The following is a 17,553-nucleotide window of genomic DNA, read 5'->3' on the forward strand; positions in this document are numbered from 1 at the left end:
AGGATGTCGTCGATATAGATGACCACCTGGCGCCCGAGCATGTCCCGGAACACCTCGTTGACGAATGCCTGGAACACTGACCGAGCATTAGCTAATCCAAAAGGCACCACCAAGTACTCGTAGTGACCGGACATCGTTCTGAAGGCCATCTTCCATTCATCCCCCTCCCGGATGCGGATCAAATTGTAGGTACTCCGCAGATCCAACTTGGTGACAAAACGGGCCCCGCGGAGCTGTTCAATCGTGGCCGGCACCAAGGGCAGAGGGTAGCGGTACTTCGTGGTGATGGAATTCAAATTTCTGTAATCGATGCATGGGCGCAATCCTCCGTCCTTCTTGGCCATGAAGAAGAAGCCTGCTGACGCAGGGGAGGTGGATGTGCAAATGAAACCCTGCTGGAGGGCCTCCTGGATGTACTCCTCCATAGCCTTGGTTTCGGCCACTGACAGAAGATAGATGCAGAGCCTGTAAGCAGGTCGATGGCACAGTCCCAGGAGCGATGAGGAGGGAGGCAGGTGGCGCGGGTCTTGGAAAAAACGTCCCGAAGATCTTGGTATACCTCCAGGATGTTGGGCTGAAGGGCAACTGCAGGGCTCTCAAGCAATGTGGAACCACAGGGAAAAGGTAAGCAGGTCTTTCGGCATTCGGGTGCCCAGTCGGTGATTATGAGTGGGTATGAGGTGGGTATGAGGTAATGTTAAGGGAGGAAGCGAGGGCCTGGTCGATAAAATTCCCCACGGCACCGGAGTCCACTAGAGCTCTAGAAACAAAACATGAACGGACATGAACCAGTGAAATCGTACTAGGGTTGATCATGTGGTTGTCTCTCTGCTCCTGTGGACCCCCGTTTAGAACGAATCGGACACCGTTGAATCTGGTGCCCATCCTGTTCATAATAAGGACAGAGCCCCAGCTGTCTAGGATGGCGTCGCTCAGCTGCGGAGAAACGTGTGGCCCCCAGCTCCATGGGTTCAGGCTCTGACTCAGAAAGATTAACGGAGGAGGGAGAGAGGCGATGGGGGCATGCATGGTGCTCCCGAAGAAGGTTATCCAGACAGGTGGCCATCGCGATGAGGGCATCCAAGGATATGTTGTCGTCTCGGCACGCCAACTACATCTGGACCTCTTCGCGCAGTCCTCTTCTGAATAGGCTGCGGAGCACCAGCTCATTCCATCTGCTGGATGCTGCCACTGTCTGAATGGTGAGCGCGTACTCCACCATGGTCTGGACATCCTGCCGTAGTTGGAGTAGGCACTCACCCCCCTCTCTGGTCGAAGACCCCCCTGAACCCAGCTCTTCCTCTCCTCTCTCCCAGACGGCCGTGGCTCAGTCCTAGGTGGTGGTGGCAGCTCCCATCTGATGAGCGAAATAGAGGGAGCACTGGAGTAGGAAGCCACGGCATTTCAATGGAGTCCCGTCATATTTGTCCTGAAGGGACAATCAGGTATCGCTGACCAGGATGGAGTACTGGATAGGCAGGGGTACTGGCTCGCTGGGTCCACTTGTGGTAGAGAATCTTCCGTTGTTTGGAGATGACACCCCTTGAGTAATGGTGACTCGTTGAAGAACATGGAGGACCTCATACATAGCCATGCCCAAATGAGCCAGCTGGTCATGGTGTTGAAGAAGTAGGTGTCCCTGTTCGCTGACCATCTGGGAGAGGTCTTGGTTAACTGCTGCATCCATTTGTTGAGGTAGCGTTCTGTATTGTAGATGCAGGGAGTCAGGAAGCAGGTGCAGTTAGTGAGTTTAATAATAACATAAAAAATACTACCTGATGACTGACAACAAAAGAGTGCTATATAAAGGCTATGTAATAAAGGGAGTAATGAAGTCCAGGTGTGACTGATGATGAGACGCATGTGTGCGTAATGATTGTTGCAGGAGTTTCCTCAACAACCAGGAGCATTGAAGAGCGAAGCTAAGCTTCTCTGCTGTTTTGGTCCCGTAGTATGGGGTCAATTTCACGCCATATGTATCGAATTCAAAATAAAATACATCGTGAACATGAAAAATAAAGTTGAGAATGTACACATATTTTCAAGGATGGGTGAAATAAATGTTGAAATCAAAAACCAAACAATTGAAAGTAAAATGTATAGAATTGTAAACAAAAATAAGACATCAAAAGCAAAACCCCAAAACTAAAGGCGAGAGCCAAACTCTGACAAATTATAAAAAATGTTTTTTGAAAAGAATGCAAAAACAATTTTCGGTTAAACTTTCCCAGCCACAAATCCTATTGAATACATTTTGCCCACACTCATGCCTGCATGTACTGCCTTTTGGTTACGCTACTCGTATCTTTTCTTTCTATGTTTCTTTGCTTTCCCTGCCAGTCTTTTCGATTGCGAGTTTTGGAATAATTTTTCCGTGATGAACGGGGTTTAGAGGGAGGAGGGAGTCTCCATTGATGAGTCTCCATTGGTCCGCTAGTTTTGGAGTCGGTTCGTCTTAACGGTTAACGGTTCGTCTTAACCCAATCAATGAACATGATAGACAGGCTTTTTTTTTCTATTGCCTACTTAAGTACTAATTCTACTTCTCAGAGAGTTCAGTGTGTCAAATCGGAGGGCCTGTTGTCCGGACCTCTGGCAGTCTCTATGGGGTATGACAGGGTTCAATTCTCGGGCCGACTCTTTTCTCTGTATATATCAATGATGTCGCTCTTTCTGCGGGTGATTCCTTGATCCAGCACTACGCAGACAACACCGTTCTGTATACATCTGGCCCTTCTTTGGACACTGTGTTAACAAACCTCTAAAACGAGCTTCAATGCCATACAACACTCCTTCCGTGGCCTCCAACTGCTGTTAAAAGCTAGTAAAACTAAATGCATGCTCTTCAACCGATCGCTGCCTGCACCCGCCTGCCCGACCAGCATCAATAATCTGTCCGGTTCAGACTTAGAATATGTAGACAACTACAAATAAATAGGTGTCTGGCTAGACTGTAAACTCTCCTTCCAGACTCATATTAAGCATCTCCAATCCAAAATGTAATGTAGAATCGGCTTCCTATTTCGCAACAAAGCCTCCTTCACTCACTCTGCCAAACATACCTTCGTAAAACTGACTATCCTACCGTTCCTCGACTTTGGCGATGTCATTTACAAAATAGCCTCCAACACTCTACTCAGCAAACTGGATGCAGTCTATCACAGTGCCATCCGTTTTGTCACGACCACTGTGACCTGTATGCTCTCATTGGCTGGCCCTCGCTTCATATTCGTCGCCAGACCCACTGGCTCCAGGTCATCTATAAGTCTCTGCTAGGTAAAGCACCGCCTTATCTCAGCTCACTGATCACCATAACAACACCCACTTGCAGCACGCGCTCCAGCAAATATATCTCACTGGTCATCCCGAAAGCCAACACCCACTTTGGCCGCCTTTCCTTCCAGTTCTCTGTTGCCAATGACTGGAACGAATTGCAACAATCACTGAAGTTGGAGACTTATATCTCCCTCACTAACTTCAAGCATCCGCTATCTGAGCAGCTTACTGATCGCTGCAGCTGTACATAGCCCATCTGTAAATAGCCCACCCAACTACCTACCTCATCCCCATATTGTTTTTAGAGTTTTTATTGACTTTTTTCTCTTTTGCACACCAGTATTCTACTTGCACATCTTCATCTGCACATCTATCACTTCAGTGTTAATTTGCTAAATTGTAATTACTTCACTACTATGGCATATTTATTGCCTTACCTCCTTACTCCATTTGCACACACTGTATATATATTTTTCTATTGTGTTATTGACTGTACTTTTGTTTATCCTGTGTGTAACTCTGTGTTGTTTTTTGTCACACTGCTTTGTTTTATCTTGGCCAGGTCGTAGTTGTAAATGAGAACTTGTTCTCAACTAGCCTACATGGTTAAATAAAGGTGAAATAAAAAAATGAAAATAAAAAGTAGATGTCTGATGTCACCACTACAAGCCAAGTCTCCCCCCTGTGCCTTCATGTCCTGAACATGGTGAACCAGTTGCCAACACCTGCGCTGAACGTTGTGCAACAGGTAATTCATATGTTTACCTAAGTAGTTAGATGGTTTGTCATTCAATGTTATAGATATTACATTTAATGACAAACCATCTAACTACTTAGGTGTTGGTAACTGGTTCGCCATGTTCAGGACATGAGGGCACAGGTGGGATGATTTGGTGCGTAGTGGTGACGTCAGACCGTCTACTTAAGTAGGAAATAGAAAAAGAGCCTATCTATCATGTTCAATGATTGGGTTAAGACGAACCGTCACTCCAAAACTAGCGGACCAATGGAGACTCATTGTCAAAATACACATTTGGACACACCTACTCATGACAGTGTTTTTATTTACTTTATACTATTTTCTGCATTGTAGAATAATAGTGAAGATGTACAAAACTATGAAAGTACACATATTAAATATGTAGTAACCAAAAAAGTATTAAACAAATCAAAATATATTCTATATTTGAGATTCTTCAAAGTAGCCACTCTTTGCCTTGATGACAGCTTTGCACACTCCTGTCATTCTCTCAACTAACTTAATGAGGTAAGTCACCTGGAATGCATTTCAATTTAAAGGTGTGCCTAGTTAAAAGTTAATTTGTGGAATTTCTTTCAGTCAACCTACCAGGGTATTTACAAACAGCACAGGAATGAATGAAATCATCAACATGTATTGATCACACCTTTATTAATGCTGCATACTTTTGCTTTAAAGCAGTATCCAAATCCACAGGATGTAGTGATCACAATATAGCAGCCATGTCTAGGAAAACCAAAGTTCCAAAGGCAGGGCCTAATATAGTGTATAAGCGGTCATAGAATAAGTTTTGTAGTGATTCATATGTTTGTATTTGTTTTTATTATAGATCCCCATTATACTCTTCCTGGGGTCCGTCAAAATTAAGGCAGTTATACAATTTGACAAACATTACAATACATTCATTACAGAATTCACAACACACTAAGTGTGTGCCCTCAGGCCCACACTCCACTACCACATATTTACAACGCAAAATCCATGTGTACGTGTGTGTATAGTGCGTATGTTATCGTGTGTGTGTATATGCATGTGTCTGTGCCTATGTTTGTGTTGCTTCACAGTCCCCGCTGTTCCATAAGGTGTATTTTTACCTGATTTTTAAATCTGATTCTACTGCTTGCATCAGTTACCTGATGTGGAACATCAGTTACCTGATGTAGAATAGAGTTCCATGTAGTCATGGCTCTATGTAGGACTGTGCGCCTCCCATAGTCTGTTCTGGACTTGGGTACTGTTAAGAGACCTCTGGTGGCATGTCTTGTGGGGTATGCATGGGTGTCCGATCTGTGTGTTAGTATTTTAAACAGACAGCTCGATACACCTCTTACAAAAACAAATAATGATGAAGCCAATCTCTCTTCCACTTTGAGCCGTGAGAGATTGACATGCATGTCATTAATGTTAGCTCTCCGTACACTTTTAAGGGCCAGTCATGCCGCCCTGTTCTGAGCCAACTGCAATTTTCCTAAGTCCCTCTTTGTGGCACCTGATCACAGGACCTGCCTTGTTGATAGAGTTGTTGAGAAGGCAGAGCAGCGCTTTATCATGGACAGACTTCTCCCCATTTTAGCTACTGTTGTATCAATATGTTTTGACCATGACAGTTTACAAGATACAATATTTAGTTGAAGTTTAGGGTTTAGTGAATAATTTGTCCCAAATACAATGCTTTGAAGTTTGGAAATGTTTAGGACTAACTTATTCCTTTCCGAAACTAAATGCAGCTCTTTGTTAAGTGTTTCAGTCATTTCTGTCGCTGTAGTAGCTGAAGTGTATAGTGTTGAGTCATCTGCATACATAGACACACTGGCCTTACTCAAAGCCAGTGGCATGTCATTAGTAAAGATTGAAAAAGCAAGGGGCCTAAACAGCTACCCTGGGGCTGAGGCTAGGTTTGGCATTGAGCTGGGAGTGGACATGAACTTAGGGTTAAGGCCTCAACTCTAGACAATTCATGAATCTGCCCCTCCCCCCACCACATGGCAGAAAGGTAGGCTGACCTAGTGTGCTTTTGAGTGACATTAGCAAAACTCACGCATGGGATCGTTCAACAGACCCTCCCGATGAATGCAAGCCTACATCTGACCATGTGAAATTAACTATTCCTACAGAGAACCAGGCTTTTTTTCCATAGAAAAGTAATACCTACAGCCCTCACGTAACTATGTATGACGCCCCCTTTGACTGCTATTGAGCTAGCTAACCGTCCTTGCAAACAACTAATCATGACCACAAGGGATGCCTTGTGTTGAGGTTCAGTTTCCTTTGGAAACAGAAAGTGTGTTACATTTCAAGTCAATCGACCCAAAAGCATTTTTGACCTCTTGCAGTTCTAGAAACTAAAGAGAGCCTTGTTATGAATCTTTATTTTTTGTAATATGTTTATTATTTTCCAATAGAAAAAATACAGAGACACAAACATTGACATTCATTGTACTGTTGAATGAGGTGGCAAATTTAGAGGGCAAAACAAAACTTAACTCACACATTATTATAAAATAAATAAAAAAATCCTATTAGGTGGTACATATTATAAGAAGACAGCTTATAGTCATTACACGCAGTGTAGTTAAACCAAAAGTACATATTGAGTGAAGTACAGTGAAGGGGGAATAGAACATTTATCCAGTATCGGCTGCCATATTTTGTAAAACATTGGACTTCTATTGGAGGTATTGTATAGAAACTTTTCCATGTGCATTACATTCCCTAAATCCCGTAACCACATTTCAAAGGTAGGTACAGTCTCCAATTTCCAAAATTGCAATATGAGCCTTTTGGCTAATAGAGTACAAAGAGAGACAGCTTTCCCTTCCTGGTTATTCCCATCAACTGTATCAAACTGTATCAAAGCGATCAATGGGTCTGGGGCTATAACTCTATCAATGGCTTTAGATAAGTAATCAAAAATGAGAGCCCAGTAAACATGTAACTTAGGATATGTCCAAAATAAGTGGGTCAAAGTCCCTTCCTCCTGCTTGAATGTCTCACACAGTGGTGAGCTGTCTGGGAATATTTTATGCAGTTTCACTTTTGAGTAATGCAACCTGTGTATCACCTTAAACTGAACAAGGTTGTGTCTGGCATTCACTGAACTGTGATTTATATTCCTGAGAGCTCCTACTCAGTCCTCATCTGAGATTTATGAACCAAGTTCCTGCTCCCAAGGCGTTTTAGTAGTGTATGCGGATACCTCTTTGTGGTCATAGTCTATCATAGTCTAGTGACCAACCCTTTTGAATGAGGTTTGACAAGGATAAGGCTATCTAATGTAGGATTATTTGGCTTAATGCCATACTGTGGGATGTGTCCTTAAGAAACTGTGTTGCTGGCATGTTAAACTTACCCTGTAACTGTTGAAATTAAGCTAAATGACCATCAATGTACAAGTTATTGATTGTTGTGAGCCCCATCTCCCCCCACTGTGAAAACACCAAATCATCCAATACAGGGTGGAAAGCATGATTCAGGCAAATGGGGATGTCAATGTATACAGTGGGTATGTTAAGAAAATACCTAATCTGTTTCCACTCGGGTTCCCGAGTGGCGCAGTGGTCTAAGGCACTACATCTCAGTGAGTCCTCTTCATAACAAAGCTCTTAGTTTCTAGAACTGCAAGACCAAAAATAGTTTGTGTAGATTGACTTCAGATTTCATAGGCCGGGTCCCCCGGTCACAAATATGTTCAATTTGGTAATATTAAACCCTTTTAGTCCTGCGAAACCGCCCCTATGACCCCCAATTAAGTCACTTCCTGTAATTAGACAGACAGACAGACACTACAGACCCTGTGATTGGGAGTTCGATTCCAGGCTGTATCACAACCGGCTGTGATTGGGAGTCCCATAGGGCGGCGCACAATTGCCCCAACAATTGCCCCAACGTCGTCCTGGTTAGGGTTAGGGTTTGGCCGGGGTAGGCCATCATTGTAAGTAAGAATTTGTTCTTAACTGACTTGCCTAGTTAAATAAATGTTAAATATGAATTTGTTTCAAAATTGAGCAGAGCTCAACAAAACACATATATTCCATAGCACACTCTCTAGCGCCCCCCTGTTATGAATTCTGAAGAGGATATTGGTATAAAATGTCTGTCTGTCTGCCCAACTTCCTACATGTGGACCTTCCTGCGGAGGGTCTGCTGTCCGGACCTCTGGCAGTCTCTATGGGGGTGCCACAGGATTAAATTCTTGGACCGACTCTCTTCTCTGTATACATCAATGATGTCGCTCTTGCTGCTGGTGAGTCTCTGATCCACCTCTACGCAGACGACACCATTTTGTATACTTCTGGCCCTTCTTTGGACACTGTGTTAACAACCCTCCAGGCAAGCTTCAATGCCATACAACTCTCCTTCCGTGGCCTCCAATTGCTCTTAAATACAAGTAAAACTAAATGCATGCTCTTCAACCGATCGCTGCCTGCACCTGCCCGCCCGTCCAACATCACTACTCTGGACGGCTCTGACTTAGAATACGTGGACAACTACAAATACCTAGGTGTCTGGTTAGACTGTAAACTCTCCTTCCAGACCCACATCAAGCATCTCCAATCCAAAGTTAAATCTAGAATTGGCTTCCTATTTCGCAACAAAGCATCCTTCACTCATGCTGCCAAACATACCCTTGTAAAACTGACCATCCTACCAATTCTCGACTTTGGTGATGTCATTTACAAAATAGCCTCCAATACCCTACTCAACAAATTGGATGCAGTCTATCACAGTTCAATCCGTTTTGTCACCAAAGCCCCATATACTACCCCCCTGTACACTCTCGTTGGCTGGCCCTCCCTTCATACTCGTCGCCAAACCCACTGGCTCCATGTCATCTACAAGACCCTGCTAGGTAAAGTCCCCCCTTATCTCAGCTCACTGGTCACCATAGCATCACCCACCTGTAGCATGCGCTCCAGCAGGTATATCTTTCTGGTCACCCCCTAAACCAATTCTTTCTTTGGCCGCCTCTCCTTCCAGTTCTCTGCTGCCAATGACTGGAACGAACTACAAAAATCTCTGAAACTGGAAACACTTATCTCCCTCACTAGCTTTAAGCACCAACTGTCAGAGCAGCTCACAGATTACTGCACCTGTACATAGCCCACCTATAATTTAGCCCAAACAACTACCTCTTTCCCTACTGTATTTATTTTATTTATTTTGCTCCTTTGCACCCCATTATTTTTATTTCTACTTTGCACATTCTTCCACTGCAAATCTACCATTCCAGTGTTTTACTTGCTATATTGTATTTACTTTTCCACCATGGCCTTTTTTTGCCTTTACATCCCTTATCTCACCTCATTTGCTCACATCGTATATAGACTTGTTTATACTGTATTATTGACTGTATGTTTGTTTTACTCCTTGTGTAACTCTGTGTCGTTGTATGTGTCGAACTGCTTTGCTTTATCTTGGCCAGGTCGCAATTGTAAATGAGAACTTGTCCTCAACTTGCCTACCTGGTTAAATAAAGGTGAAATAAAATAAAATAAAATGTGTCTGCCTGTCTGTGTCTGCCTGTCTGTGTCTGCCTGTCTGTCTGTCTAATTGCAGGAAGTGACTTAATTGGGGTCATAGGGCCGGTTTCACAGGACTACACAAACTATTTTTGGTCTTGCATTTCTAGAAACTAAGAGCTTTGTTATGAAGAGGATTTTGGTCAAAACACACACACTCACAGACAATGCAAGACAAACACCCCAGTCTTGCACTGACATCAAGGTCAGTTCCTCAGTGCTGAATTGGCCTTGATGTCTTACTGCTGCCTATCTCAGGCACACAGACACACACACACTCATCTTATTGAAACAACGTCTCATCACTTTCTCTCTCGCACACACACACATACAATGGCTTGACATCCCATAATTTCTCCTCCTAAAAACCTCAACAGCCTACCGATAAGCATTTCCTAGGAGACCAGCCTGTAAGGAATGGGTTGTGTAAGAGGAAAATGCGTTGAGACATGGCCAGGGACAGGCCAAACTGAACAGGCTCTAATGCTAATCTAATCTCATTTTAGCTTAGTTCTTTTATTGTTCACTCTACCTGGCCCCTATTTGTTATATATTTGAGTTCTATGTCTTGTATTTCTATTCAATGGAGATTCTCCATTGAAAGAGCTTTTTAGTTCAGGACTAGGCTTAATCTGTGTCTGGGAAACCAGCCTGTCGTGTACTGTAGAATATATTTATACATTTGTGTGTGTGTGTGTGTGTCTAGCGGACCTGTTTGACATCCTGCTGCCTATGCTGAACATCTACCAGGAGTTTGTGAGGAACCACCAGTACAGCCTGCAAGTGCTGGCCAACTGCAAGCAGAACCGAGACTTTGATAAGCTTCTGAAGCAGTATGAGGCTAATGCTGCCTGTGAGGGCAGGATGCTGGAGACCTTCCTCACATACCCCATGTTCCAGGTAACACACACATGCACGCGCATCAGTAGTGGTTCCAAGCCCCATTCTGCACTAACATATTTTATTCAGACATTTGGAACACAAATAAATAATCATAACATTTAAAACAATATAAATACAAAGACTCAAATATGAAAAAGTAGTAACAAAGACAAATAGAAACAAATGTGTGGATTTGGCACTCGCGCATCAATACATTACCCATCACCCAACACTGTCAACCAAGAGTCAAGACTAAACCAATTCACATTGGTGTGCAGACTGGTTTTGGATTATTCTTCACAATTTCGCACAAACCAGAAAAGAAATGCAACAATATGTCTGTGAAACTATATATATTCATATTATGAATGAATTGTGGTTTCTTTGGTAGCATTTTCTAGTGTGACTAATTTTACTAATTGCATTAGTACTGTACAAAGTTAGAGGTGCGCTATTTGATAGATTCCCCCGCTCCCCCTCCCTTGGGCTTCCAGTGGAGATACCTGAGGTGAACCTACCCCCCTGCCTCCCGATCTCATACTTCTGAGTGGTAGACCTTCCCAGGCAGTAGCCTGCCTAGCTCACAAACTAGAATCAGGGCGCCCACTCCGACAAGGTTAATTGACCTACAGCCTCACACAGTGACATCATTGACATAATGTGCAAATGAGCGATAGAAAATCGATCGCGCAAATGTGACCATTCTGATTTGTTCAACGCACACACACACACACGCACGCATGCACTCACACCACCACAAACCAAATGTTCTGTAACGTATACGCTGGGAGTCGGAAAGCAAGTGCAGGTGGTGAGTTTAATGAACGGAACATCGAGCAATATCACAAACACGAGTAGCGTATAGACATGAAACACAAACAATACTGACTGGGGAAAGAACCTAAGGGGTTGCCAGATATAGGGGAGGTAATAAGTGAGGTAATGGAGTCCAGGTGTGTCTGACGTGCAGGTGCGCGTAATGATTGATACCAGGTGTGCGTAATGATGGATCCCAGGACCGGTGGTTAGTATACCGGCGACATCGGACCCCTGAGGGGAGTAGCGGTAACGCACACGTATTCACACGTGCCTGCACACACGCAATGCATGCACACACTCACTCCAACACACAAATACATCCTCACATACCACATGTTCTAGGTACCATACACACTCACCTAGCAAATACCTACTTGTAGAACCCTATCTGTGGCCTTGCTCATAAACATTCAAACCATAAAGTCTCAATTAAATACCTCACCCTTCAACCAATTACCCTCTATCTCTCTCTTCCTTTCTTCCTCTATTTGTTTTTCTCAGATTCCTCGTTACATCATCACTCTGCATGAGCTGCTGGCGCACACTCCGCACGAACACGTAGAGCGCAAGAGCCTGGAGTTCGCCAAGTCCAAACTAGAGGAGCTGTCAAGGTGTGTGTTTGTGTGTTTGTGTTTATTTGTGGGTGTATCAATGAGTACGAATACCTCAACACATTCAGGTATGAATTATCACCTCTTAGACATTTGATATAGTATATCATGTTTGTGTGTTTCCTCAGGGTGATGCATGATGAGGTGAGTGATACAGAGAACATCCGTAAGAACCTGGCCATCGAGAGGATGATTGTAGAGGGATGTGATATACTACTGGACACCAGTCAGACCTTCGTCAGACAGGGTGAGTGTGCACACACACACAGGTATATGCCCACACACATCAGAATTCACTTACACATTCATGACACAAACCATTGTTTATGTAACAGTATTTCTCATATCCATCTCAGTGGCCTTGTGGTTAGACTGTCCTCCCCGTGATTGGAAGGTTGGGGGTTCAATCCCTGGTCGAGTCATACCAAAGAGTCTAAAAATGGGACTTGATACCTCTCTGCTTGGCATTAAGGAGATTGATTGGGGGTAAGGCCCTGCGATAAACTAGCGTTCTGTCCAGGGTCTGTTTTTGTACATCAAGCTGCCTCACGCTACAGAAACAGGAGATGGGCAGTTCTGGCTTGGACAAGGCTTTTTTTAAAAATTTCTCACACTCACCTCTCCCCACTCTTCCTGTCTCTCAACACCACCTCTTACTCCCTCCTCCCTCTCTCCCCCATTGCCCTCCCCCGCCAGGTTCTCTGATTCAGCTGCCGTCGGTGGAGAGGGGTAAGCTTAGTAAGGTGCGTCTGGGCTCTCTGTCTCTGAAGAAGGAAGGAGAGAGACAGTGCTTCCTGTTTACAAAACACTTTCTGATCTGCACACGCAGCTCAGGAGGCAAGCTGCACCTGCTCAAGGTGAGCCACACACACGCATACTTACTGGCTATAATTCTCCACCCTTTTCCAGAAGTGTGCAGTTACATACTCCCGGGGTTGGATTTAAAATCATATTGGTAGAATGAGTTTCCACCATTGTTAAATCCATGAGAGAATTTGTGTAATTGTACACTTTGGGAGAAAGGTGGAGAATTGGGACCTAGTCATATTTTAAGCACACAAAAAAAACACAAACAGTCAATGACCTCGGACCTCTCTCTGCAGCAAGGTGGAGTCCTATCTCTGATAGAATGTACCCTCATAGAAGAAACAGAGACCAGCGATGACGACTGTGAGTAGTGTGTGTGTTAACCAACCCCAGTCCTTTAGATCTATGCAGTGACTCAGACAGGCTCATTAAGTCTCTGTCTCCATACAGGTTAATTAGTGTCAAAAGATAAGTGTCCACAGATAAAGCTCTGGCTGACCCTCACATCCCTTCAAATACCAGCTAACAGCCTTCCCTTTAAATGACACTCATGCTGATCCTATGGCATCACTCACTCATTAACCTTACAGAGGGGTCTTTTCACTCACAGACTTCCAGGGACGGAACTTTGAGTGACACACACACACACACACACACACACACACACACACACACACACACACACACTGCAGGGGTAAATGAAGTGGACCAGCTTATATCTTATTCATGTATTAATCTTTATCTCGTGTCATACCAAAATACACTGTCACCCTAGGTGACCCAATCTTCTCGTTTTCTTTCTCACTCTCCCTTCCCTTGTTTTTAGCGAAGTCCAGTGGTGGTCAGGTATTCGGTCAGTTGGACTTTAAGCTGATCATCGAGCCGTCTGACTCACCCTCCTTCACTGTAGTCTTGTTGGCTCCCTCACGACAGGAGAAAGCTGCCTGGACCAGTGACATCAGCCAGGTAACTAACGCTCTCACTTTCTCTTTCTCTTTCTCGCTTTCTCTTCTTGGAATAATAACCGAACAACAAAAAGTTCACAAACAGCACCGTGTGTTTCCCTCTGGGTATCCCATGAGGCTTTGCAGGGAGTAAACAGAGTGGTTGGTTCCCCATGGGTCAAACCCTGGTTTGTGCTTGGCTCATCCCCGTTAACCCAGTGTTCCCCCTACATGCACGCACGCACACACACACATGCATGCACACACACACACACTGCACCTCCTCTGAGGCTTGGCTTGATTCTAAACAAAGATTAGGTCAAAGGAAAAGCTTTAATAACAACATATCTTTCCTTAGGGTTTTGATACATTTCTTGTAAACCATAATTACATACGACATTTTACGATGTTGCTAATATATCAGATTGAGGTTTAGATTGATCTTTCACTCCACTTATCTGCACTAACTCTCCCTCTCCTCCCTTTTCCTCTATCTCTCTCGCCCTCTCTCTCTAGTGTATCGATAATATCCGCTGTAATGGTTTGATGACTAGTGTATTCGAGGAGAACTCCAAAGTCACCGTGCCTCACATGATCAAGTAAGAGCGCCCACATACAGTTGAAGTCAGAAATTTACATACACCTTAGCCAAATACATTTAAACTGTTTTTCACAATTCCTGACATTTAATCCTAGTAATAATTCCCTGTCTTAGGTCAGTTAGTATCACCACTTTATTTTAAGAATGTGAAATGTCAGAATAATAATAGAGAATGATTTATTTCAGCTTTTATTTCTTTCATCACATTCCCAGTGGGTCAGAAGTTTACATACACTCAATTAGTATTTGGTAGCAGTGCCTTTAAATTGTCTAACTTGGGTCAAATGTTTCGGGTAGCCTTCCACAAGCTTTCCACAATAAGTTGGGTGAATTTTGGCCCATTCCTCCTGACAGAGCTTGTGTAACTGAGTCAGGTTTGTAGGCCTCCTTGCTCGCACACACCTTTTCAGTTCTGCCAACAAATGTTCTATAGGATTGAGGTCAGGACTTTGTGATGGCCACTCCAATACCTTGACTTTGTTGTCCTTAAGCCATTTTGCCACAACTTTGGAAGTATGCTTGGGGTCATTGTCCATTTGGAAGACCCATTTGCGACCAAGCTTTAACTTCCTGACTGATCTCTTGAGATGTTGCTTCAGTATATCCACATAATTTTCCTCCCTCATGACGCCATCTATTTTGTGTAGTGCACCAGTCCCTCTTGCAGCAAAGCACCCCCACAACATGATGCTGCCACCCCCGTGCTTCACAGTTGGGATGGTGTTATTTGGCTTGCAAGCCTCCCCCTTTTTCCTCCAAACATAACGATGGTCATTATGGCCAAACAGTTCTATTTTTGTTTCATCAGACCAGAGGACATTTCTCCAAAAAGTATGATCTTTGTCCCCATGTGCAGTTGTAAACCGTAGTCTGGCTTTTATATGGTGGTTTTGGAGCAGTGGCTTCTTCCTTGCTGAGCGGCCTTTCAGGTTATGTCGATATAGGACTCATTTTTACTGTGGATATAGATACGTTTGTACCTGTTTCCTCCAGCATCTTCACAAGGTCATTTGCTGTTCTGGGATTGATTTGCACTTTTCGCACCAAAGTACGTTCATCTCTAGGAGACAGAACGCGTCTCCTTCCTGAGCGGTATGACATCTGCGTGGTCCCATGGGGTTTATACTTGCGTACTATTGTTTGTACAGATGAACGTGGTACCTTCAGGCGTTTGGAAATTGCTCCCAAGGATGAACCAGACTTGTGCAGGTCTACAATTTTATTCTGAGATCTTGGCTGATTTCTTTTGTTTTTCCCATGATGTCAAGCAAAGAGGCATTGGGTTTGAAGGTAGGTCTTGAAATACATCCACAGGTACACATCGAATTGACTCAAATGACTCAATTAGCCTATCAGAAGCTTCTAAAGCCATGACATAATTTTCTGGAATTTTCCAAGCTGTTTAAAGACACAGTCAACTTAGTGTATGTAAACTTCTGACCCACTGGAATTGTGATAGAGTGAAATAATCTGTCTGTAATCAATTGGTGGAAAAATGACTTTTCATGCAGAAAGTAGATGTCCTAACCGACTTGCCAAAACTCTAGTTTGTTAACAAGAAATGTGTGGAGTGGTTGAAAAACGAGTTTTAATGACTCCAACCTAAGTGTTTGCAAACTTCCGAATTAAACTGTATACGTTAACACATGTCTGTGTCTGTCACACCTGCTTTTGCTCCAGTGTGTATGGCTTAGTTCTAACCCAGAGCTAACATACCTGAATATACCACTCAAAGTATTTATGAATAGTTGATCAGGTTTGTTGCTTCTTGGCTGAAACAGGAGCCTGCACTTCCTCCAGGCTCAGGTGTGAGGAACACTGCCGTATTTAACACAGCTATTGTAAAAGCCACTGCTTTTTTGACTGAACCTCCTTAGTTGGTGGTGGTGTTCATTTTTTTAATGCAGATTTCTTGGCTATTTTCTTTGGACTTTTGTCCACAAATGTACCAACATTTATGATAAGTGGATTCCTTTCAGGTCACGCGCCTCTAACAAAGAGTACACTTCCCTTCAGCCTCATTCTGAACAGTATTACTTCTTCATTTCTCAAAGGAAAACCTCAACCAATTTCTAAAGACTGTTGACATCCAGTGGAAGCAATATGAACTGCAATCTGAATTCCCAATGAAAACCCTATTGAAGAGTGACCGCAAAAATAACATCTGAATGGTTTGTCCTCGGTGTTTCGCCTGCCAAATAAGTTCTGTTATAGTCACAGACATGATTCAAACAGTTTTAGAAACTTCAGAGTGTTTTCTATCCAAATATACTAATAATATGCATATCTTATCTTCTGCGCATGAGTAGCAGGCAGTTTAATTTGATCACGCTTTTCATCCAAAATTCCGAATGCTGCCCCCTATCCTAGAGAAGTTTTAAGGCAGTTATACAATTTAAAAAACATTACAATACATTCAGTACAGAATTCACAACACAGGCCCATACTCCACAACGACATATCTACAATGAAAAATCCATGTGTGTGTGTGTGTGCATGTGTCTGTGCCTGTGTGTTACTTCACAGTCCCCGGTGTTCCATAAAGTCTATTTTTATCTGCTTTTTTAATCTGATTCTACTGCTTGCATCAGTAACCTGATGTGGAATAGAGTTTCATTTAGTCATGGCTCTATGTAGTACTTTGCGCCTCCCATGGTCTGTTCTGGACTTGGGGACTGTGTAGAGAACTCTGGTGACATGTCTTGTGGGGTATGCATAGTTGTCCAAGCTGTGTGCTAGTATTTTAAACAGACAGCTCAGTACCTTCAGTTTATCAACCTCTTACAAAATCAAGTAATGAGGAAGTCAATCTCTCTTCCACTTTGAGCCATGAGAGATTGACATGCATGTCATTAATGTTAGCTCTCGGTGTACTTTTAAGGGCCAGTCATGCCGCCCTGTTCTGAGCCAACTGCAATTTCCCATTATCCCCCTTTGTGGCACCTGATCACTTGACTCAAAGCCAGTGGCATCTCATTAGTAAAGATTGAAAAAAGCAAGGTGCCTAAACAGCTACCCTGGGGAATTCCTGCTTCTACCTGCATAATGTTTGAGAGGCTTCCATTAAAAAACACCCTCTGTGTTCTGTTAGACAAGTAGCTCTTTATCCACATTATATCAGGGGGTGTAAAGCCATAACACATACGTTTTTCCAGAAAGACTATGATCTATAATATTAAAAGCTTCACTGAAGTCTAACAAGACAGCCCCCAGAATTTTATCATCAATTTCTCTCAGTCAATCAGTCATTTGTGTAAGTGCCGTGCTTTTTGAGTGTCCTCACAAATATGCATGCTGAAAGTCTGTTGTCAATTTGTTTACTGTGAAATAACAT

General features: G+C 43.3%; 1 protein-coding gene across 2 annotated transcripts in view; it reads left to right on the forward strand.

The window, feature by feature from the left end:
* rasgrf2b (Ras protein-specific guanine nucleotide-releasing factor 2b) overlaps positions 1 to 17,553 on the forward strand; it is a 227,797-nt gene that overhangs the window by 142,717 nt on the left and 67,527 nt on the right. For both annotated transcript variants that reach the window (XM_036980258.2, XM_036980260.2), the window contains exons 8-14: positions 10,262 to 10,455; positions 11,758 to 11,867; positions 11,996 to 12,114; positions 12,564 to 12,724; positions 12,971 to 13,037; positions 13,501 to 13,640; positions 14,135 to 14,217. In XM_036980258.2, coding sequence (XP_036836153.2) covers positions 10,262 to 10,455; positions 11,758 to 11,867; positions 11,996 to 12,114; positions 12,564 to 12,724; positions 12,971 to 13,037; positions 13,501 to 13,640; positions 14,135 to 14,217 — 874 coding nt within the window. The remainder of the gene's footprint in view (positions 1 to 10,261; positions 10,456 to 11,757; positions 11,868 to 11,995; positions 12,115 to 12,563; positions 12,725 to 12,970; positions 13,038 to 13,500; positions 13,641 to 14,134; positions 14,218 to 17,553) is intronic.

Source organism: Oncorhynchus mykiss, chromosome 6, assembly GCF_057628025.1.
Source record: "Oncorhynchus mykiss isolate SJ-2025 chromosome 6, ASM5762802v1, whole genome shotgun sequence".
Classification (NCBI taxonomy): Eukaryota; Metazoa; Chordata; class Actinopteri; order Salmoniformes; family Salmonidae; genus Oncorhynchus; species Oncorhynchus mykiss.